The sequence below is a fragment of the Callithrix jacchus genome, chromosome 12 (genome assembly GCF_049354715.1).
Source record: "Callithrix jacchus isolate 240 chromosome 12, calJac240_pri, whole genome shotgun sequence".
NCBI classification, from domain to species: Eukaryota; Metazoa; Chordata; class Mammalia; order Primates; family Cebidae; genus Callithrix; species Callithrix jacchus.
Window position 1 is genome coordinate 64,318,214 of NC_133513.1, and position 24,417 is coordinate 64,342,630.

The window sequence follows — 24,417 nt, forward strand, 5'->3', positions numbered from 1 at the left end:
AGGGAGCAGCTTGTGGAGGCAGTCTGTCCCACATGTTAGAGTGGAAAACAAGACAAACGATATCCCTATTTTCATGGAAATTAAGTTCTGTTAGGGGCAAGACCAAAAATATATCCCAACTGCCAAAATAAAAAGGAAAAAATGAAGAAAAAATATAATTTTAGCTTAAAATTGTGAAAAGAGACCTGAAGAAAATATACAGACTAATATAAGAAATAGATGAAATGGGGAAAAGCATTAACTTTAGTTAGACTGGCCAGGGGAGACTTCTCTGACTAGACAGCATCTGAGCTCCCATTCTGAGAAGGATTCAGTATGCAAGAAAGGGGCAAATAGAAAGACACATAGAGCATTAAGTGGAAAGTGCTGACAAGTGGAACATGATTGAGGAGTACAAAAGGGGTCAGTGTAACAGAAATGCCACTGGTTTCTCGAACATTTAGAACATAGAGTGCCAGTTTCATGGTCAAAGGTGTGAGACAGGAACTTTAGTATGTGTTTGTGAGTGTGTGTGTGTTCAACAAGGGACATGTCTTAATTTTCTCTAACTTGACTTTGTGTCATTGATAGATTTGTTTTTATTTTTAATTGTATTTTAATTCTGAACTCTCCATTTTGACATTGCAAAATCGTCCTATGTTACCACCTCAGCTGGAATAAAATCACTGAACATGTGACGTTAGCCTCCTGCTTGGGATGGACATTTATACCCTGTTTCCAAAGAGCTTCTCTGTGTGTGAGATCACTCATAACATTGCTATGTTGATTATTTGATTTTAATAAGTCAGCGAAAGCTAGCCAGTGAATTATGTTTATAATACATCATGTATATGATTTGGAATTCAAATATGATTCTGAGAAGAAGCCAAGCATGACTCCTGTTTTTCAGAGTATTTGTAATTCTTTTGGTTTTCTTCCTGTGTTTTTTTTACTTTCTTCTTTGAAATTTAGCAACCACAAATTTCATTTTTGTATTTTAATATGAAATATTTGGAAAGTCTGTGTAAGTTAATTTTTTGTTGCAATGATGCCACCTGTTTTATTCGTAATGCTGAAAGAATTAATGTGATAATGTTTATAAAAATCATTGAATACCTTATGGGAGAAAGGATACACACACACACACACACACACACACACACACACACACGAAATTTATTGTAACCCTGAAGTCTTAATGTATTACTACTATGTCATTGCTGCCCTGGCTTCTATGTAAACACCTCAGGCTGAATGTTTTCGACTTCAAACACTTCTATACTTGTTTTGACCTCTTTTTTTTAATCATGTATAAGAGTGAAATTATCTCTCAAGCTGGCCTCAGCCAAGATTCATTCTAGCATGGATTCTCAGGGATGGTGGAAATAGTTTGTATTCTTTCAGTTGGGCTGTCTCTAAACCCGACCAAGATGAAGACAGCCCATTTTTTCAGAAAAAGTGTTAATCATGCCTAATTCTTAGGCATGAATCAAGTGAGATAACAACAGTAATGGTAATCTATAATAATCATAAACAATATTAATAATTTAGTATTTTGTAGCCACTGAAGAATAATAATGTTCTTGTCCATCATCTTGTTTTATCTTTACAATAACCCTAAATATTAGGTAGTATTTGTGCTATTTTATAGGTGAAGAAACTAAGTCTATTCCACATTGCTTCTGGGCTGCCTAAGGAAGACTCCTTAATAAGCCAGACTTAAAACAGGAAAATAAGAAATATATCTCCACAATTCTTATATGAGAAGTAACATTAATGTCTGCATTGATTAACACTTTTTCTGAAAAAATGGGCTGTCTTCATCTTGGTCGGGTTTAGAGACAGCCCAACTGAAAGAATACAAACTATTTCCACCATCCCTGAGAATCCATGCTACAATGAATCTTGGCTGAGGCCAGCTTGAGAGATAATTTCACTCTTAGACATGATTAAAATCCAATAAAAGAGATCTCTTACATGGTGTTTAGAAGGAAGCAGTGCATGGGGAATTCTATTAAAGCCTGTTTAGCGCAGTGACATTATATAGTCAAACTCAGGTGACTGTAACTGGAGGCAGCTAGTAAAAATACCAAGTCAATCCAAAATAATGTCTGTATAGAATCTAAAGTACAGAAACATTTGATAGCTTATCCATACTTGAAGTTCAAAAATAAATTTAAAATGGATTAAAATTATTAAATTTGGAATAAAGATGATTAAAATTTGGATAAATTTACATAAACGTTTAACAAAAAATATAAAGGGATATATTGGGATGAGGTGTAGGATAGTGGAGAAAGGAGGAAAAGTTACAAACAAACTTTTGCTTCAACCCTGCTATGTTTGTGGACTAAGCTTTTACTCAAAGCATTTTAGTAAAACTGAGCCTCACAACAACCTTTGGGATTAGGTATTACCCAAATTTTATTCTGAGGGAACCAAACTTTAAAAGAGTACACATATTGCCCAAGGTCCCATAATCACTCATTAGAGGACCAGAACTCAAATTCAAGTCTGTGTTACTCAACATTATAGGGCCCTTCCTAAGGCCTTATAATGCCTCTAAAATAGTTAATCCTTCCTCTCACAGAAAGAAAATTGATTAAACACACATGCACACACACACACACACACACACACAAACACACACACGCACCTACCTTCCAGATGTTTACCAGACAGGTAGAAGCAGACTATTTAAGAATGTATGATCTAGGGTAGCCTGTCATCCCTCTTCTCCGTTTCTTAATATTTACTGTTTCTACTATTTGTCTTTAGTGCTAAAGGAGTTAATGTGTTGCCTTCAAAATTATTATAGTACTCCTATCTTTTTCTTAGTTTCCACTTAAACTGTAGCATTATGTGTTTAACTATTTATTTTCACAATACTGTCCAACACCCTACCTGCCTACCAAATGTAAGGCAGAACACTCGCTGCCAGCAAGTGTTTTGAACACTCCCCCACTGATTTTGTTCATGAAAAGAAGAGGTCAGTGTTTGTAGCTTTCCAAGAAAACTATTAGTCCCACGTTAAACACAAAGAAAAGCACAGAAGCATGTGGGCGTAAACGGTAGGCTTATCTCTTCCACAGCATCACCAACAAAAATGGCACTTGTGACTTCTGATAGCAGCAGTTGTTCTTAGTTTGTTCTCTATTTTGAGGTTGAATAAACGGTTAGAGTGGATGATGAAGTTGTGTGTTGTTGCATGATAGGATACAACCCAAGTAATAAACAACAGACATTTATAAGAAACGTCACAGCAGGAACACCAGACAGCCTTCAGTTGCAAAACAACAGGGCATAAGAAAGAGAATTTGAATAACTGGTTTTTTTTCAGATGTCATACGGCCTTGTGATATATCAAGGAGGGAAATTGCAAAGATGTTTTCTCAAGAATACTGTGAAAAGAATACACAAAGTGACTAATAATGAAGTATGTGATTGTATAGAAATTACATAGTGATGAACTCGTGCTATTAATACTGACGAAGAAAGAATAAATTGTCCTAAGATAATAGCTACATGTAGTTGCAGCAAAGAAGGAATTCAAAGAGATCAACATATAGATAACAAATAGCACACTGAAGGCTTTGGTGAGGTGGAAATGTTAATATCTGAGAGGAGCTGGTTGAAACAAATGCGTAATGTTTCTCTGGAAAGGGATGGGTATTGCTCAGTGCAAGTGTGTGAGAACAAAGAAAGTGCTGGTTAAAGATCTCCGAGATGAGAAAGAATCTGAAGCCATTAATGAATAGAAAATTGGTAATTTTGCTCTATAATATGAACTAATCATCAAATGTTCTCATCTCTGGAGAGCTCCCAAGGGATGAAAGGCTCTTGGCAACACTGAATATAAACAAAATGTCTGTGTGTAAAGCAAGATTGAAGACAAACCAGAGCTAGTCTAAGGAGACAGGCCCTGCCCCTTTCGAGTCTTCAACAGCCACATGTGCATGAAAGATACAGACCCAAGGACATCTTCTACTTCATTTTGGTTGTTTTCTGTCAAACCTAAATCTTGTTTTCTGGGTTTGTCACCAGGATTTTGTAGCAAAGGAATCATACAGAGTGGAATAATGGATATGCAAGACTCAGAAACAGGGAGGGTAGGAGGAAGATTAGGAATAAAAAAAACTACATATTGGGTACAGTGTACACTATTTGGATGAAGGGCCCCCTAAAATCTCAGACTTCACATCTATGCAATTCATCTGTGTTACCAAAACCCACTTGTATCCCCAAGGCTATTGATATAAAAAAAATTAACTTGTTACCTTGTACACTGAAACAAATACTAAGCTAATTCTTCTTAAGTACTTTGACCTGTATTTGCAGAAGTGACAAGGGAGACATGTCCTTGCTTCACAAAATAGACAGTTCAACAATTAGCTGCCAATACAGCAATGAAGTAATAAAGTATGATAAGCATGATGGCTATTGTCTGTTGTAGACATTTCATTTAAATGGGATCATAGAATATGTGGCCTTTTGTGGCTGGCTCCCTTCACTTAGGATGATGTTTTCAGTGTTCACCTGTGTTGCCGTGTGTATCAGTATTTTGCTCGTTTTCACAGCCAAATTATATTCCATTGTACAGATGTACAATGTTTTGTTTATCCTTTCATCAGTAGGTACACATTTGGTTTCCATTTTTTAACTATCATGACTGATGATCCTGTGAACATTTGTGGATACATATTTGTGTGGACATATGCCTTTGTTTCTCTTGGATATATAACTGGCAGTGAAATTGCTGTGTCATATGGTAACTCTATGATTATCCTTTTAAGGTACTGCCATGTTTTCCAAAGAAGAAATGCTTTTACATTCCCTCTGGCAATGTTTTGCTTTCTTTTTACAGACCCCAGAGGAACTGGAGGATGTTTCTGACCTTGAAGAGGATCACGAGGTTCGCAGTCACACCAGTATTCAGACAGAAGGGAAAACTGACAGGGTATGTCACTTCCCTGGTGGGAGAACCATGTCCTGTGTTATTAATGGCTGTGCCCTCCCTTTGCCAATCTAGGCGGCCTCTAACAGGGGCAACTCAGGGATCTGAAGCCAGATCTGTGAAACACATAGAAAAAAACCTTAGCATTAAGGGAAACCACATGAGGGGAATTATTTTCCTCTATCTTGAGAGCTCACAGTAAGACCATTTCAGGTCATGTAGTGAATCACTCCATACTGCTTTTGAGCTTTATAGGAGTCATGGGAATATAAAAGTGAAATATGTACATGTTTGCTTAGAGTAGAAAAAAGGAATGAAGAAGTGGTAAATATACTCTGAAATTCTAGTGGAAAAGGAAACTCATCTGAGTCAATAATCTACTTTTCTTTCCCTGCAATAACTTTTCCTGTGCCTGCTCCTACACACACACACACACACACACACACACACACACCACCAACACACAACTCCAGATATGTTAATTCTAATTTCTGAATTACTCTGAGATACTGTACTTCACTTTAGTCCCACCCAGTGCCTGGGTGTCTGTGAAATTTTGGCATCCTAGCCACTTACAGCTTGCAACTATGGACCAGACTACAAACCTTGGGTCAGAAACCCATGTAGTACAGCACGGTCTCTAAGGCTTCCCAGAAATGTATCTGAATCTGCCATCTCTTTCTGCTGTTTTACTAGGGAAAGGCAGTTAGCTTCTCTGTACCTCAGTTCCCTCATTTATAAAGCAGAGACACTGATAGTATCCTTCATATGAGGATTACTGTGAGAATTAATGGAGTCAACTAACAGAGCACTTATATAGTGCTTAGTTCATAGCCACTTCTCAATAGCTGTTAGTTACTATTATTCATAGTAGCAGTGCAGCAATAATAGTTTGATTACCATGATGGTCATTCGTAGTTAAATTCAGTGACATAAAATTTGGAGATGGAAGCAAATTCCTAACCTTTCCCTTTGTTTCCTGGTCTCTCATGGGCCTATCTGATGTTGAAACACTTATATTGAAAGACTGGAGCACACTGTGTTATTTGGTAGATATATTGTTATGGGATCCTCAGAAACATTTCAAGCAAAGACCTGTTGGGTCAACTCCATGTCACAAATACTGTTAGTGCATATTCCTTAAATAAAATGATATTTCCATACATATTTTGATATTTTATTATACTCTGTGGCTTGTGGAAACTGATTTGAAGAAAAACAAACTTTAAGCTTTACCAAATTTTACCTATAATCCTTTGGATTTCTATTTCCTAAGAATGGAAAATAAGATGAATGCACTGAAAAATATCTAATTTTAAACAGATGCAGAGACTCAGATTTGGTTTCTATTATTCTTTTTGATTGCCTTTTTAAAGTCCCACAACATATGTAAAAATATTTTGTTTCTGTTCATCTACTTTCACATATGTGAAATGAATGTTAGAAAAGCATCTCCTTAGAGCATAACTATATCTTTTTATTAACAATAATATCTTGCACTTACATATTTGTTTTTACAAGTGCTAAGTATTTTCTCATTTACTATATAATACAGAAAATATAATGAAACATAATATGGAAAAAGGTAAATTTGGGAAAGTTCCTCATTTTCAGAATTCAGACTGCCTAGAAATAATATTTATTAGCCAAGTAAATAAAACATGTGTTTTGTCAAAAACATCATTTATCTCAAATTTTGGTAATAGGAATATTTCATTTTAGTGGAGAAAAGCTGTTCTCTGAGTAGAAACCATTATTACATAGCCAGAAAGATAGTATTTGGTAATATATTGGGAAATGCTACTTTCTTGAGTTTCCATTTCTTATAGATTATTCAGTTTATTTGTCAGTCCTCTAGTAGCCAATTTGTGTTGAAAGCTATCTGGAGTCACACAGCACCTGGATTTAGTTTCCTTCAAATCTGGTTGGCATCATTGGTAGAGATCAGATCTTATGAATGAAAATGAAATTGGAAATACATTTTTGCTAAAGGTACTCTTTGCTCATGCTTTCAGGGAGGTGAGTGAGTGATTCTGGCTGATGACACTGAAGGTGAAGTGTAGGTGTCAGCTTACAAAGTAATTGACCAAAGGAAATTTTATTAAAATTAAGGCTCTTTTTAGAATGCTAGAATTAGGATAAACACACCTCAGTTTTTATTCTGACTTAGCAATTGTAGACAATGAAGAATTGGTTAGGAAACCAAATTTATTCATTTGAAAAATGAGATGAATAGTGCCATAGTTTCTCACAGCATCACTGGTAACTTCAAATAAGATAATGCATATGGAAGTGTTTCAAAAACGTTCACATTATATGATAAGAAGGTAAACTTCTTAATACTATTATTTTCATTTATATTTTTGTTCTTGGTCCAAAATGTAGGCCAGTCTAGCTAGATGACTGACTGCCCATTATAGGTTACAAAATTGATGATCCCCATGGTTCTGGATCTTAAGAATTTTTCATGAAGCTACAGCTTCTAATGTTGTGGACATTACCCTGAAACTGCTTTCATCTTGCATTAGTGTTCATCTGTGTACAGCTCTCTGACAATCCTGTTCATTCAGAATGCCACTGGGTGAAAACCTCACTATCTGTTTAGTAACAAGGTAGATCACTGACCCCAAAATCCACTGGTAGCGACATTATATTCAACCTGGCCGTTCTCTGCTCTTATAAATCTCCTCTGCATAAATCCCAAATAATTTGGATTTTATTCACTCCCTGCATTGGGGTTCCCTAGCAACTACTATGTGAAATCCCCCTGATAACTGCTCAGTCATGATAATACATACACAGCTTCATGTAAGGTGTGAACCCCACATAGAGCAACTCTTGACCAATATCCCTCTTCCATTTCTAACATGGACAGTTTGAAAATAAATTTTCCATAGAACCTAAAAGGGTCCCCAGTAGGATCAAGCAGTAGCCATGCTGATCTGTATCTTTAGACGGGCTCTCCTTTCTTTCCTGATTCATTCTTCCCCTTCCAGTTCTGTTTTCTAATATCTATTTCCAAAATAAACTACCTTTCAATCTCAGACTCTGCTTTTTGGAAGAAAACAATAAAAAAATCACTTCATATATGCTATTTTACTTAAATTTTACATTAACTTTGCTATATTAATAATATTATCCCAGTTTTACTACTAAGATCACTAAAGCTCAGATTTATGTAACTTGTCTAGTAAGAAGATTATGTCTTCAGACTCACACCTTCTGTGATTGCCACATGTCAGTTTACTTAGGATCTAAAGTTAGGATAAGTCCTTTACTATAAAACACAGATAGACTGCCACCATAGCAATAAACCTGATATATAATTAATGGAATGAGAGAGGGGGCAGAGCAAAGAATGTTGCTGACAGGTGGAAGACACAAATTTTCTTTTAAATTTTAAAGAGCAATTATTTTATGTTATAGATGATTATATTTTATTTTAAAGGACACAAATTTTATATTATAAATGATTATTTTTATTTAAAAGACACAAATTTTCTTTTAAATTTATTTTGTATTATAGATGATTTGATACCAATAACACCCCTTACAGTATATCTGCCTTTTGAGTTTATTACCACAGATTCTGCTCTCATAAGTTAAGTTTGTGAAACAGATGGCCAAGGATGGGGAAAGCTTAAATTTGGTCCTCACCCAAATCACCCAACAAGAACTAACATTATATTTAGATAGGTTTTACAGTATCCACCAGATATCTTATATTCCCGAGTGCCATATTCTTTATACTAGTATGTGTGTCCCATGTTCCTTATAAATGATATTTGTATCTTCAGTCTCATATCCATCTGGGAAATTATTGTCACATTCTAGCCAGAATTGCTGTAATTTCATATCCATTAGACTGAGTGTAACTTTTGGTACATTTCACAAGCATTCTCACTTTGAGAAAACACTACAAGATATTGAAGTAAATTCTGTTGAGAACTCTTTAAACACTCATGCCATTCTCAGTGTGGAATTGGGGGTCACAGCACAAGATGAAGAAATGGATTCCTTTCTTTGTTGTTGCTGTTACTAAAGAGTAAATGCCTTTTTAGTTCTTGGATTATGCAGACTCCGCTTGAACAGGTGCTAGAACCAGGCGCTGTGTAGTAATGGAGTGACAGTTATTTATTATCATTTTACTTTCTGTATTTCATTTCTACTAGCTTTGGCTCAACATCATTTATTATTGTTGTCACCAGTGGCAAATACCACTAGGCATTGTAATGGTCTGTAACTAACATATAATGATTTAGAGTCTGTGGTCAACGAGAACAGAATATTAAAAGACCAATAGTGCGTGCCTTATGAAGTGGCAGTGGAAACAGCAGTGGAAATCAGTAACTATCTTAATTATTAAACATGAATACTCACTGGACCAATACATGGTTATATCCAGTGATCAGGCGTATCGCAGTGACACAGAAGCTTGAGTTGGGTACCGGGTCGTAGAACATTCTTCACGGAGCTTGTTGTTTATTTTGTTCATGCTTTCAGCCAGAATAAAATAGATATCTGTTCTCTGGAAAACTCAACTCAAATTCAAAGGAGACAAGAAGACAGACTTTCATTAAGATAATAAAATTTCTAAACCTATTAATAAAATTTTTGTAAGTCCTAAAAGCTTCCTAAAATATTATATGAAATCCAGACTAAATCAAATTTTCTATTTAAACAGAGCACTGTCTGATACTATTTAACACATTATAGTTTACAGAACATTTCCAATTTGGTAGCTACTTTTTAAAAAAGCCCTGGAGCTTATTTTTGTTATCTTTTCCTTTTGGTTTTACTAATTAGGAAATTAGACTCAAGAAAAGTTAAGTAGTTTATGCAAGTCATGTTGACTGGGACCAAATCTCAGGTGTTCTGGCCTGAAACATTTTCTCTTTCCAGTATAGCAGACTTGTTAACTGGAATAGAGTCTCATTGTCCCTTAATATTATCATTGATCTACTATTTCAACAGCCAGTATTAGAGTTGATATTATAAATTGCTGTACTAGAAATATGCTTTGTGAAACTGAAGACCATAAACCTTAAAATCAGATGTTTTTAAACCTTGCAAATTTCTACATGTCCCCATCCTGCAATCTTTTCTCAACAGCAAAATTTGTTTGTTGATTACCATTCAGCAACTACCTGGTAATGCCCAGACCCTGACAGTCTCTACTGGGGGGTCACTTCACCTTGATGAAGTATAATATGAGGCAAGTCAAGTCATATAGCAGGGGAACTTGCAGGATGAGGTCCAAAGTTAGCTCCCGCCACGGAATCCAGAAGAGCAAAGGCAGTTGCTCCTTGGTCACTCTCTCATCACATTGGCCTCTGAGATATTTCAATGAAATGGGAATTCTAGTTTGTAGAAGTTTTTCCTGTTTTATTTTCTGCAATAGGGGCAGCAGTCACAGTAGAGACTTAGGAAATTATTTTAATTGTAGCAGGGTGGCAGCTGAACATTGCTCAAACTTACCTGGGTAATAACTGTGGGTTTAAAAAGACTCTTAATAAAATTGATTGAAATAGAGTTTTTGGGAATAGAATAGGTAAGCAAGTGACTTGCCTTTTATAGAAATGCTATAATGTATAAGTAAAGAGTATGGACTTCGGACTCAAATCTTAGTTCCACTGATTACTATCCACATGACCTTTGTAAAGTTACATTTCTAACTTTCAGTTTTCTTACCTGTAAAATTGTAATGATGATAATAATATCTATTTTATAGCTATTCTTGAAGATTCAATTCGATATGCAAAAATTCTTGTTTGGTTTCTGGCACATAGGAAATAATAAATATGAATTTCATAAAAATGAATCACATGAAAAGTGCAGATCTTTGTGTGCTCCTGATGTGTTTTGACTTTTTATTGATTAGCTCAGGGAGCTTGTAAATACAAATTTCTCTGTCTCCTGATAGGGGATTACTCAGTTTCCTGTTTCATGGTGCTAAGTGTTTTTGACATCCTGGACACTTGACTATCAGAAGTCTTTTGAAATTGTTCATTTTTCCTCAAGAAGGAGACTGATCAAGAACTGCTTTAAGAGGTTAAAAGGAAGATAGCATTGATGTGATTCTTAATGCTACCAGCATGTTTATATAAATCTATATTCACATAAACAAGCTAGAACTGAAATAGATATCCAAAAAAGCAACTCTAGTTAATGCAATAACACAGAAAAATGGACCCTGTATAGTTGTCAAGTTCTTATTTCCTTCATTTATTAAAATGCCTGGCTCTGCACTGGTAGTTTTCTTCTTTGTGGAACTTTGGTAGCTTGGTAATCCATTAGTTTCTGTCTCTCTCAGTTCTTATAAAGTTATATAGGAATTAAACTTTTCTATTTTTAATTTTTCTGCTGGGTGCAGTGGCTCATGCCTGTAATCCCAGCACTTTGGGAGGCTGAGGTTGGTGGATCACTTGAGATCAGTTGTTCAATAGGAGTTCAAGACCAAGCCTGGTCGACATGATGAAATCCCATCTCTACTAAAAATACAAAAAAATAGCTGGGCATGGCAATGCATGCCCGTAATGCCAGCTACTGTGGAGGTTAAGGTGAGAGGATTGCTTAAACCTAGAAGGTGGAGTTAGCAGTGGGCAGAGATTGCACCCACTGCACTCCAGCCTGGATGACAAAGTGAGACAGTCTCAAAAAAAGAAAGAAAAAAAATTCAATTTTTCTAGATGCATAATGATTAAAAAGAGAAACGAGAAAAAATACATCTCATTCTGATATTTATTAGATGCATGTTGGAGACAATTGTGCAAGTAGTTATTAAAATAATCTCTTCTTTCTTTGCTTTTGTCCAAGAAGAACATAGTCTACAGTCATTCTTTCCTCCGCCTAGACAGCTTGAAATCCAGTAAGGGCTAAATACTACCTCTAAGGTTTTGTTCTGTCTCACACAACTTAAACTTTGATTGTAGTGTCTTGCAAGTGAGTGGCGAGAAAGGAAATTCATTTAACAGCACTGAATTAGACCAGGCAAGATTTTTATGTAAGGATGTTTGAAGCTGCTATTTCTAATTGCTGGAATTGAATTGAATAAATATAACATTAACAAAACATTTCAATATTATAATTTCAACAGTAGACATTTCATTTTTCACTGTGACCAAGTTACACTACCCTTTTAAAGATACATTATTCATCATATATACTGATGACCCTAAATTACAGAAATTGGAATGTGCAGTCTTTGCTTGATGACTAGGATCTGTCATATGCTTAACATTATATTCATTTAAGACCATATAATTTGTCAACCTGCTCTGCCTTAGAGAAGATCTCTGGGGCCGTAGAATCTATATAAGCTCTATAAATAGAAATAAATTAGGACAGAAATAAGAACTGTTGCCTAGGTTACTGGACACAACCTCAAAACGTCAATATCAAAAGATAAACTGCATATCAAATCTTAAAATACTAGAGATGGTTTTTAGTGTAAAAAAAAGCCATATAAACTTTATGTTGGTGATGGGAAGAACTGTCTCATTTTTGCTTGTTTACATGCAATTAGCTGAATAGCCTTTGCTATGAAAATAAAAAATCAATTCCATGGATGAGTGGTTTACTCTAAAAATTTAAAACATTTTAATAGGCCATAATTATTATCAGACTATACTCTCAATAACACAAATTTATACTAAGTTACCTTACAGAATACTGGGATGCATGACCTCATTACCATCTTCATGATCTAATTTGGCTTATTATAAAAAACAGTTTGGATACATCTACATAAAATTCCATTAATCAGCAGCAACACAGCAGGCGATACATTTTCTCATCATTGGTTTCTATCATTTGAATTTTATGTTTGGCAGTAACTCTGCTCTCCTATCTTTCTGGGTGATTCTTTTTATATTTTCATGGTTTCCTGTTCCTCTATCTATTTTTAAGCATTAGGGTTTATTAGAGTTCTGATCTAAGCCCTATAGTCTTCCAGTTCTTCATACTTTTCTTAGACATTCTCAGATAATCCCAAGATTTCAAATGTCATATATAGGCATGGGATTCGGACCCAATCCTGTCTTCTTACCTCTGAATACATGTATTGGGAGGTCTACAAATTTCCTCTCCTTGAAATAATCACAGGCGTTTGTGGATCTCACTGCTTCCAAACCTAAATGCACCACCTTAATCTACTAATCTATTCAAACTCTTCTATTCCTTACGGCATCTCTGTACACTCAGTGGCACAAATCTCAACTCAGGAATAGTTTTTGAATCTTCCCATAGTTAATCATACAACATTTTCTGGTTTCACTATCTTCTAAGTATTTTCTGAACTTGTCCATTTTTTCACAACCTCCACCATCATCACTATCAAAGAAGAATTGCACCAAAATTAAATAGAAGAGGAAGACTTTATTCAAGCCTTTTGCACTGGAACAAAAATGCCAGAACTCATTCGTAGCTCAACTCTGCTGAAACAAAGTTCTTTTCGGAGATGAGGCGAGAGGGATTATAGGCCATCAAGTTTGCTGATTGGCTTTACCTAAAGAAACCATAGTTTCTCATAAACATTTTCTTTATAGTAGGAGATAGTTTTACAACTTGGAGAAAGGTATTTTCAAGCAGAGGGGAACATTCATGCTATCTTGGTCCCTCCTTTAGTGTGGGCACTGGCATTTCTCACATAGATTTCTGCAACATGTTGCTAACTTGTCTCCTGCCATGAATTTTGTAAACTTCCATTGTCCATACTTAAGCTCACATGACAGTTTCAAAGTGAAAATCTGTCATCTGTCATCATACATAAAAGCCCTTATAGGTCTCAGTGTCACCCCTTGCCCTCAGCATGCAATCCAATCTCCTAATGACCTCTGTAAAGGAACTTCAGGGTTTACTCTCATTTGCATTATATTTTGCCACTTTCTCTTCAACGCTACCTCTTTGTGCAGAAATCTCAGGTCTTGTAAAGCATCAGGCTCACCCTCACACCATTCCAATATCTCAGGAAACACAATTCCCACAACTCCCTCTCTCTTCCTTTAGAGAGATGCGGTGCCCGAACTAAAGGAGGGACCAAGATGGCATGAATATTCCCCTCTGCTTGAAAATGCCTTTCTCATCATTAGGATTCCAGATTAGCCCAGCCTTTCTGATACCCAACTCTATCAATCATCCATTACATGTGGAGATTTTCACATGTTGATATTTATTGTGCATGTATAATTTCCTATATAATGGATTTTCCTCCCTACTAAATTCTAAAGTCCATTAGAGCAGGGTTTAGAATTTAGTAGGGAGGAAAATCCATTAGAACGTTGTCTTCTTTGAGCATTACACTTGCAGAACGTAAGACACTACTTCGTACAGAGAATATTCATATGTGAATCATGCCATATAGGAAAGAACATAAGGAGAGGCTTTACTTTGTAGGATATCTTGCCCCAAAAGCACACAAGGTCCCTGATATATTGAGTCTAGGTTATTACATGAATTTATTTCTTTATCTTTTTTTCTTCCAACAGTTGTAAATCTCTGTGCTAGATAAATCTTGCTATAAATTGTTAGATCACTACTCTGAAATATTCAATTTATTACCTGCTGGTGTAAATATTCATTGATCTGCTTGTCTGCCAATGCCCTTTACTGTGCCTGCTTATTCCTAGCCATGTAAGGGATACAGATCCTAAAACTTTTTATTTGCTACAATGATCCTTGTGCTTCTGACAGAGTTGGGATTTTCCCTGAGCCTATATTCCTGATTTTTCCATGTCAGAATGGTCTATTTTTGTCTTTTTTTACTTTATTTCTAAAGTATTTTTTTAGATAAGCCCAATTCCCTTTACTCTCATAAAGCTTTCTTTACCCTTTACCCCATATTGATTTAGTAATACTAAACTTCTGCTGAAAAGCTGTCTAAAGGACAGTTTACTCACTCCTTTTGGATTTGTACATGTCAAGTTCAGTAGGCTCCATCTCTATCCATTGTTAAGTAGTGTACTTGAGCAATTTGATCTTTATGTTTTTTACTTAAGTTTAGTGTCATTTCTTTAATCTTATAAGTCACTGTATAAAAATCTAGACAGAGAAAATTAAAGTTTAAAACACTGTGTATTATAGTATCCCAAACTTCTTATATAAGAGTTACTTTAATAAATGCTTCTTGAAATTTCCAACTGGGAAAGATTTTTACCAAATACCTTCATATTTGCTCACTTATCAGATAATGGAACTTCATTAAAATATGTACATTTTTCATCCTGCTTTGGTTACTGGGAAGTTCTGTGTAAAAATTAATGTTCAGTAACTAATCTGAATTGCTTTGTATATGATTTTTAAAAATTAAAAATATATCTTTTTTATTATAGTTTTTCTTAATCTAGTTTTTCCATTGTCAAAATTTTCTTATCACCAATGATGTAGTGTATTTTAGTGTGAGAGAAGGTATGGGCATCAAGTATATTTTTGCAACAATTGGAACTATGTAATTTAAACCTAAATCTCCTCTTCGATTGATTTACAGAGTAGAACATTGGCATTCATAAGTGGAAGTTTTCTATCTTCTAACATTGACCTAAAACCAAAGTTCTATATCTTTAGTAATTTATAGGACCACCGAGGCATGAATTTCAGTGGTATATTGTGATATATGTGACTCACTTGCTAGTTAGTGAACCTAGCCTTCCATCCATTCTTTAAACAGAGTGTTTTCTACTCATTGAGGCATTTATAGCGGAAGAAATAGCAAGGAGAGAAGTTCTGAGGAGGAAATGTTTTTGGAGGTGAATGGTAGAGAAGTGAACCATAATAAAAGTCTGAAACTAAAAGGATGCCTTGTCTTGTATGATGTATGAATCATCATAAGATATTGGCTTTTATGAACAAGCAAGTACTCAGAGATTTTATTACCAACAGGCCTGCTTTGCAAAAGCTTCTGAAAGAAGCATTACACATAGAAAGGAACAACCAGTATTAGCCTTTCTAAAAATATACCAAAAAGTAAAGAGCATCAGCATAAAGAAGAATTTACATCAACGAATGGATAAAATAGCCAGTTAACATCAAATGGCAGTAACCCTAAATTTAAGTCGACTAAATCCCCCAATTAAAAGATACAGCCAAAACCTAACGGTATGCTGCATCCAGACCCATTTCACATCCAAAGATACACAAAGACTCAAAACAAAGGGATAGAGAAAGACTTACCAACCAAATGGAGAGCAAAAATAAATAAATAAAAAGCAGGAGTTGCAATTCTCACATCTGATAAAATAGATTTCAAAGCAACAAAGATATAGTGGTAAAAGGATCAATGCAACAATAAGAGCTAACGACACTAACACCCAGATACATAAGACCCATAAAGAGATTTAGACTTAACAAGACAGAAAATTGATGAGGACAACCAGGACTTGAACTCAGATCCCGAACAAGTAAACTCAATAAATATTTATAGAGCTCTCCATTTTAAATACAGAAAATATACATTCTCCACCTTAAATACACAAAATATTGATCTGCCATTATTAATACCCATTTTTAGAATAAAGCAATATTCCCGTTCTTTCTCCTTTTTTCTTCCTCTTTCTTCCTCTCCTTCACTCCTTTTTTCTCTTTCTTTTCTTCTTTCCTTTCTAAGAAAAAAAAGAAAAAAAATTCTTTCAACAAATAGAAAAATAAAAAATAAGTGTTGAAAATAATTGTGACAAATAGATAAATTGGAAATTCACTTCACGGAGAAAATATACATGACTGCACAGGTTCTGAAGAATATCCCTATAGCCAAATGGAATTGCCTAAAATTTCTGTTATCATTTGCCTTTTCTTAGCATCTCTAGAACTGTGATTTTTTGCAGCCAAGGTGCATGCTGTTTTAATAGTCACAAATTAGGATGTTTTCAATTTTGCCCTGGTGGAATTGTCCTATTTCAGTACAACACACACATGTTATGCAATAGATACCTGTCAAATTATTTATTGGAAAGAATATAAATCTCTTTCCAAGACTATAAAGACATTTGAGCTGATTGCACCAAGGATTGACATGAGTTGAGAGAAATCTCCTACCTGGCAAGCAGCCTTTGGCTCTGCTCCTAGAAACTAAACCTAGATAGCAAGTCCAGCCAGGCCTTTCTTTTACTTCTTCTGAGTTGGTAAGTGCCACTTTCATCCTTATTTCATAAAAAAAAAAAAAGAGAGAACACATGGACACAGGGAGGGGAGCACTACACACTGGAGTCTGTTGGGGGAAATAGGGGAAGAAATTTAAAAAAAATAAAACAAAATATTGGCTTTTACTTTGAGTAGAATAGGAAGCCATTGGAGGGCTTTGAAGCCAGAATAATTATGATATGGCATATTTTCAAGGAGTCTTTCTGAATGCTGTATTGAAAATAGTCTGAGTAGTGGATAGGAGAAAACAGGAAGTTAAAAACCATTGCTATTATTACAGTGAGAAATGGTGGGGACAGAGACCAGGATCTTAGAAATGAAGAGGTTGAATGTTGTTGACTGTGCATATATGCACAGTAAAACTAACTAAATTTGCTAAAAGATTGGATATTGGGAATGAGAGGGACAGTAGTCAGTGACAACTCAAGGTTTTTAGATTCAGAACTGGGAAGATGGACTTACTATTTACACTGATAAGGAGGAGATTGAATTCAACAGTCTGGAGATGTTTGAAGATCAGATATTAATTTTGACTATGACTAGACTAAAAGCCAGTTGGAAAACCAAGCAAAGATGTCAGCTAGACTGGAAATTGTCTCACATACATAGCTTTATATTATAATTTTACAACCTTCTAAACTTACAGTGAAGTTTTATGTATTACTTGGTGACCTTTTTTTTTTCCCCAAGGAATTGGCCTTAGGTCTGGTTTCCTTCAACTTACAAACCTCAGCCCCCAACAAATCTCCTCGTTTCTGACATACTTGTTCTTTTGAGTATGCCTTTTTAGTAATGCCACTACTAACCACCCAGCTTAAAACTGTGACTCCACTTCCAACTCCCATAAAACCTCTTTCCATTTTTTAAAAAATTTTCTCCATAACACTTACCTTCACTCTCTGATGTATTACATATTTGCTTGCTTGTTTAGTCTCCCTATTAGATAGTAAATTTAGTGAAGGCAACAGTTTTAATGTTCTTTTTCTCCCATGAAGTATTCCCCGACATGTAGAACAGTGCCTGCCTAGTAACTATGGTATAAATATTTATTGAGTCAATAAATAAATAGTTTTAAACCATATGCATGCTTTAGCAAAAGGTACCTGTGCAGAAAATTTGGGGGATTGGGGTTGTTTCAGATATAGCATTTGAATCCAACCAATTATTATGTAGCTACAGAATAAATAGTGTAACTCCTTTATTTCAGAAATAGTATTTTAGTAGATAATTACTCAGACCATGGGCATTTGGAAAAAAATGTTCTGAGTCTAAAGTATTCAGGTGATTCTTTGTCTTTACAGGTTTAGAGGTGTTTGTGGTAGACATCTGGCTACCAAGTGTGTCTCAGCTTTCTCTGCCCTAAATTATCATCACTGAAAAAGTCCTATTTCATTTATGTTGAAAGTGGAACATGTATACATTATTGTTGAATTAATTAGTCTCCAGTACAAAAAAATACTGCTTACATCTTTTCCTACTGAAGACAATATGACTGTAGTAATGCGTAAGGTAGCAGAAAAAGAAGCCAAATGTAGTTGTACGTATAAGAAACATGCCTTTTAGAAAAAGCCTCAAACCGTGTCTTCCCATTTCTGAGGCTGAGGCCATTTTAAAGGAGAGCGCAATTTCTGGAGCTAGACTTCTATGTTTGAATCAGACTTTGCCACTTACTAACTGTTGTCATTGAGCAAGTTACTGAACATTTCTATGTTTCAGTTACTTATTTTTAAAATGGCCCTACTCACATCATAGGGTTATCGTGAGGCCTATAGGAGTTAATACTTATAAGGAGTGATGTATCATTAAGTGATAAAAATATCCGTCATCGGGGTCCAAAGTGGCTCCCGCCGGAGGTCATGGCGCTCGCGAAGGTGAGGTCATCAGTTCAAGGCTAACCTGAGCAACCTCATAAGCTCAAACCGATTGGCAAAAAAAAAAAAAAAAAAAATCCGTCATCATCATAATCATTACCACCGCAACCACCATTACCATCACTTTTGTCATCATTATTTGTTGAGTGGATTCACATTTATGACATCTCTGCTATTTTTGCAGCTTGGCAGCATTCACCTTCCTAATTAGTTCTCTTCAAAATTTTCAGAACACTTTCTAGCGAGAGCCAGTCTGATTGGCCATGCTAAATAAATTTCCTCCTATGTACAAAGTCCTTTACATGGGATCCTTTCATGAGTTGCTAGTTAATTTATAGATGGGGAGCTGTTGAGTCATGTGCCTACCCTGGTCCAGTTTCAGACTGCAGCTCAGAAGAAAAGAAATGCTATGTTGTCACGGCTGTTATTACACAGATGCCTAAAATTCATTTGCTTGCAATTATATAGCCATGAATGTACCATTAGATTAGTGTTGTTCTTTGAAATGATAAAATTAGAAACCACTGTTACTAAAATTTCCTAAAATGATATAAAATGCTTTAGTAAGGATAAAGAATTTCTTTTTCAAATATAGTTTCTAAAAATGTATAGAACTCACTGGGTTGTGTGTGCTATTATTTTTATAAAAAACACCAAAAGAGCCTGGGTCTTAGGGTCACTATGTCTAGGATGAATCTTGGCTCTTTTTATTAGTGACTGCTTGACATTTAGTAATATATATATATATATTCCTCGGAGATAGTGATTCCTTATATTTCAACTCAGATAATACTTATTTTATAATATTATTAGATATAATGCATATAAAGGATCTTGTGTAGTTATAGAAACATAATAGATGCCTAACACATGTTTGTTCTATTAAAATATAGTGTTTATAAAGAGCAGCAACTTCTAATCATAAGGGACTCATATTGTGCAGTGAATGAAATATAAGTCATCTAAGGTAAAGGCGAACTACAGTAGATTTAAAAAAAACAGCTTATGTTTTAATTTGCAAGGAGGGAATAGAGAAAAAGGCACAAGGAATAAGAATAAACAAAAGTGAGGAAGGAAGGAAGGGCAGAAGGAAAAAAGGAAGGGAGGGAGGGAGATACGGAAGGAAGGAAGGAAGGGGCAAAGGGAGGGAGAGAAAAAAAAAAGAGAGAAGAGATTTGGGTTGGGGCAGGAATACTCTCTATTTACCAAGAGTGATAGTGTGCAATGAACTGATGAATATGTCTAACCCAGGCTTCAGCTTCTGAGTTCCAACAGCAACAATAACAAAGGGCCCTCTATGTACTAGATAAAAAAGAGTAAATGTTTTTGTGACTTTGGGATGATAAAAGGTGTTCTAAATATGATACCAAAGACAGAAAACAAAGGAAAAGGCAGGAAAACTTGACTGCTGAGAATACAAAATAAAAAAAGTAAACCCAAACAAACAAAACACAAAATAAAGATAAACATCCATTTCAGGAGATAATAATCACAAATTATATAAGAAAATGTTTATATATTAATAGAAATAGATTTTTACAAAGTAATAAGAAGAAATAACTCCTCCACCCCACTTTCCACCCCTGGGCAACAGAAAACTGGGCATAGATAAACCCTATACAAGATATTCACAAAGAATACATGTACATTTATGATAAGTATGCAAATTGTTGTCCCATCTCATCAGAGACTACAAAAATCCAAATGAAAACAACAATGAAATACTATATTCTGATAACATTGGAAAAAGAAATAAAAAGATTGTTAAGAACCATTGCCAGAAAGTTTTTATGGAAAATTGATACTCATACACTTTGTGGAGACATCAGTTAGGGTAAGCTTCCTGCAGGGAAATTGGGAAGCGCTGAAAGCCTTTATAAAAGTGTGTTCTCTTTGTCGTCTAGAATGCTTGCCCCAGATACATTTGGAGAACTGCAAAAAACATATTCACCACTCAGTATACTCACACACACACACGCACATGCACACACACAGTACCTACCTATCTGCATACATACATAAATATAAAACAACTGAAGACCATTAATAATGTAAATTAAATGATACCAGATCTACATCATAAAATAAGGATGTTAAAATGTGAGGAATCTGTATTATACAGAAACTGATATATTTTATAATGTTAAGAAACAAAACAGTATACATAATGTGATCTCATTTTGAAATATAATTTGTAGAAAAAAATATGGTGAAACTTCGTCTCTACTAAAATACAAAACATTAGCCCAGCTTAGTGGCACACACCTATAGTCCCAGCTACTCAGGAGGCTGAGGCAGGAGAATTACTTGAACCTGGGAGGCAGATGTTGCAGTGAGCTAAGATTGCACCACTGCACTCCAGCCTGGAGACAGAGCAACAAGACTCCATCTAAAAAAAAAAAAAGAATAGTCATAAAATATTGCTTTCAAAGTCTTTGGTATATGAAACAATATTTTATAAAAATAAAGATATTTTGTATGAAAGTACAGAGACAAAAAGAAGCTAACCTTGCTCCTGAGAGCTGTTGCATAATTTTATAGAGCAAAATGCTTCAAATAAACATAAGGGAAAAATAGCTGTCTATAATTTTACTATCTAGAATGAGCCATGGTTGTTAATCCATTTGATTTTCTTAATCTTTAAAAAGTTACATTAGTAGAAACTATATATACTCTTACTGAATATTTAATGAAGCATACATTATTAAAGCTTAGTGTAAGAAGAAATTGATGTTTTCTTTTCATAGAGGCTACTAATCCTTGACTCAAACTGGCTAAATATCCTTTTATTTCCAAATAGTAGCACTACCTCTAGACCAAGTCTGATGCCTTGAAGTTCAGACACAAACTAATAAGACAATGGGATTGAGGTCAAAGTGATAGAAATGCAGAATAGAGTTAGTGACAATTTTTTAGGCTGGTTCTAATTGATAGGGTAGAATTTCACTGCTGCTGTTTTACTGCTGATCATTATTGTTAAAAATGATTGAAAACAACAGGTGAGAGTCAGCCAAGCACTCCATAGATCACCGGCTTGGTAAACTGGTGAGCATACATCAGGGTCAGTCTGAGCCAAAATGTCCACTCGTCCTTAGCTAAAATGTCCGCGTAGGGAGGGGTTTCCCCACCCTTGTACTGTTGGCATTTTGGACCAGACAATTCTTTGTTGTAGTAGCTGTCCTGTGCATAGTAGGATGTTTAGCAGCATCTCTGGTCTCTACCCAGTAGTGAAGCGGCATCATTGTCTGGGGAAATAGCCAACGTTTGTTGTCTCCTACTAAGGAGAACAAAGACGCGGACACACCCACATGGAGTGGAAGGTTTAACAGGCAAAGAAAGAAGAGAGAGTTTCCTCATACAGAGAAAGGGGGTGCCCAAGTGGGTTTCCGGGTTTGGGATGAGATGAGGTTGATTTTATAGAGGGGCTTGAGGAGCCAGTGTTTGATTTACATAGGGCCCAGGGGATTGGTTTGACCAGGTGTGCTATTTACATAGCCCACAGATCTTTTATTATGTAGATGGGGTTTTACCTGGCTGGTGCCGTGACACCTGCACATGTGGTGACAAGGAAAGGGAAGAAGGAATTGCCATGTACCTAGCTTCCAGGTACAGCGGCTGGCATTTCCCTATGCAAGCTTCCAGCCTGCTTATCTATGCTTGCAGCTTGATTTTTCAGACTGCTTTTTGTTGGAAAAGAAATGATCTGGGGCTGCCTTTTATTAAAGTAAAATTCAACCAAGAACTCTTTCACCTTCACTACCTACCTAAATAATTTCTTCCTACTCTATCACCACTAGTACACACCTCCAACATCAGTGACTAACAAAATCTTCCAAGAGATGGCCAAGTAGCAATGAGGGTGTAATTGAGGAATTAGGGAGAGGTAAAACCAACCACAAAAACAGCCATATTTTCTTGGGAAAGATCATTGTTGTTTTCTACTGAGTGCTTCTTAATTCTGAGATTAAAATATTCCTTTTAATGAAGAATAGTGATAGTGGATGGTAAGTCTTTTGTGGTAAATTTTTTTCTTCCTTTTTTTTTGTTTTAAATGTGTGTGTTTTATTGCCCTTATTTGGTAAAATAAAATAATCTGCAAACATATGTTTATTCTGCTACTTTTTTTTTTTTCAAGCCACAGACCTGTGTAAGCCCATGCTTCAGAACCTTTGGCAAAATATTTGTCTCTCATCTTTTGCTTTGAAAATGTTTCCAATTACTATAGATGTAACTTGTCTGTGAGCCGTTTGTGTTGAGTCTGCAGTATAACTGCAATATATCTTCCTGAAAGATTCTTCCAAACACCCTAGAGTTTTACCTTTGAAAGCTTAACTAATTGAAGACTTACTTTTAATTTCCTTTTGTGCTTATCCATAGACACAGCTTCATCTATATCCTGTCTCAGTACTAAGTTAGGCTCGTGTGTCAGCTGCTGCCTCTTAAGCAGAGGGCCTTATTTCTAGTGCCTGAATGGAATTTTACTTGAAAAGCCTTGTCTACTGCTAAGCTCCTTTCTAATCCAGATGTTTCCCTCTCCAAATTCACATTCAGAAGACAAGAAGAATTAAGTTTTGTTTATTTAATGTTGGTGTGTTTTCTGACCATATGGATTTGGCTTATACAAACTGATTGTATTGTTAGTGTTGCTGATGTAGGATAGATGTTACCATCAACCCTGTATTTTGATTGTTGCAGCAGCAGAGGGGTGTTTTTATGTTTTTGAATCACAGGCAGTAATTGTGCCACATTTTAACATAAATATTCATGTAAATAATTCTTATGGTACTGCATAAAGAGGGATCGAATTACTTGCATTGCATATAGAAGGAAGATTCTTTTAATTGAGATCAGACAATGTAACACAGAAGTATATTTCAAAACAGTTAAGCCTTGTGATTTTGTTTGGAGAATTATGAATACTGTAGGCACTATAATAAAAATAAATATAAAAGTGCAGTTTTTAGCACTTACAACTTAGATTCTTTGGGAATTTTTTGAATTGTCAGAATAACAGGCCAACATTGTGACTCTCTGGTGACATTCTCCCTTATTCTCTTTTGTTAATTTTTTTCTTGATTATAAAAGAAAAATCAAAAAAAGAAACTACAAGCAATAATACTATGCTATAATAAGGGAAATTATTCAAAATCCTGCACATTAAGTTGTTATACAGACAAGATGTAATCTATTACAGGTGGGTGTGAACTGTACTTTGAGAATTTCTATGGTCCAAGTGATTGAATGAAAACTGGTTAAATTATACCAACAAACACCAATTCTCTTTCCACTTCAGTGCCTTCTCAATTATGTCATGTTTCCTTTTCCTATCACTTTATCCATCTTCTCTTCCTCATTTATTTTTCTTAGTGATTCATTTCTCACTAACATGAGTATTTTATTATTAATCCTGAATGAAAATATATTAATGTTTCAAAATGAATATATTATTTTGTTCTTCTTCTACAAATCTTATAAGGTCTC

General features: G+C 35.3%; 1 protein-coding gene across 5 annotated transcripts in view; it reads left to right on the forward strand.

The window, feature by feature from the left end:
- The window catches only part of CTNNA3 (catenin alpha 3), a 1,887,341-nt gene that overhangs the window by 1,663,499 nt on the left and 199,425 nt on the right, over window positions 1-24,417 (forward strand). For all 5 annotated transcript variants that reach the window (XM_078345825.1, XM_035266221.3, XM_078345826.1 and 2 more), the window contains one exon: window positions 4,844-4,936. In XM_078345825.1, the coding sequence (XP_078201951.1) occupies window positions 4,844-4,936 (93 nt within the window). The remainder of the gene's footprint in view (window positions 1-4,843; window positions 4,937-24,417) is intronic.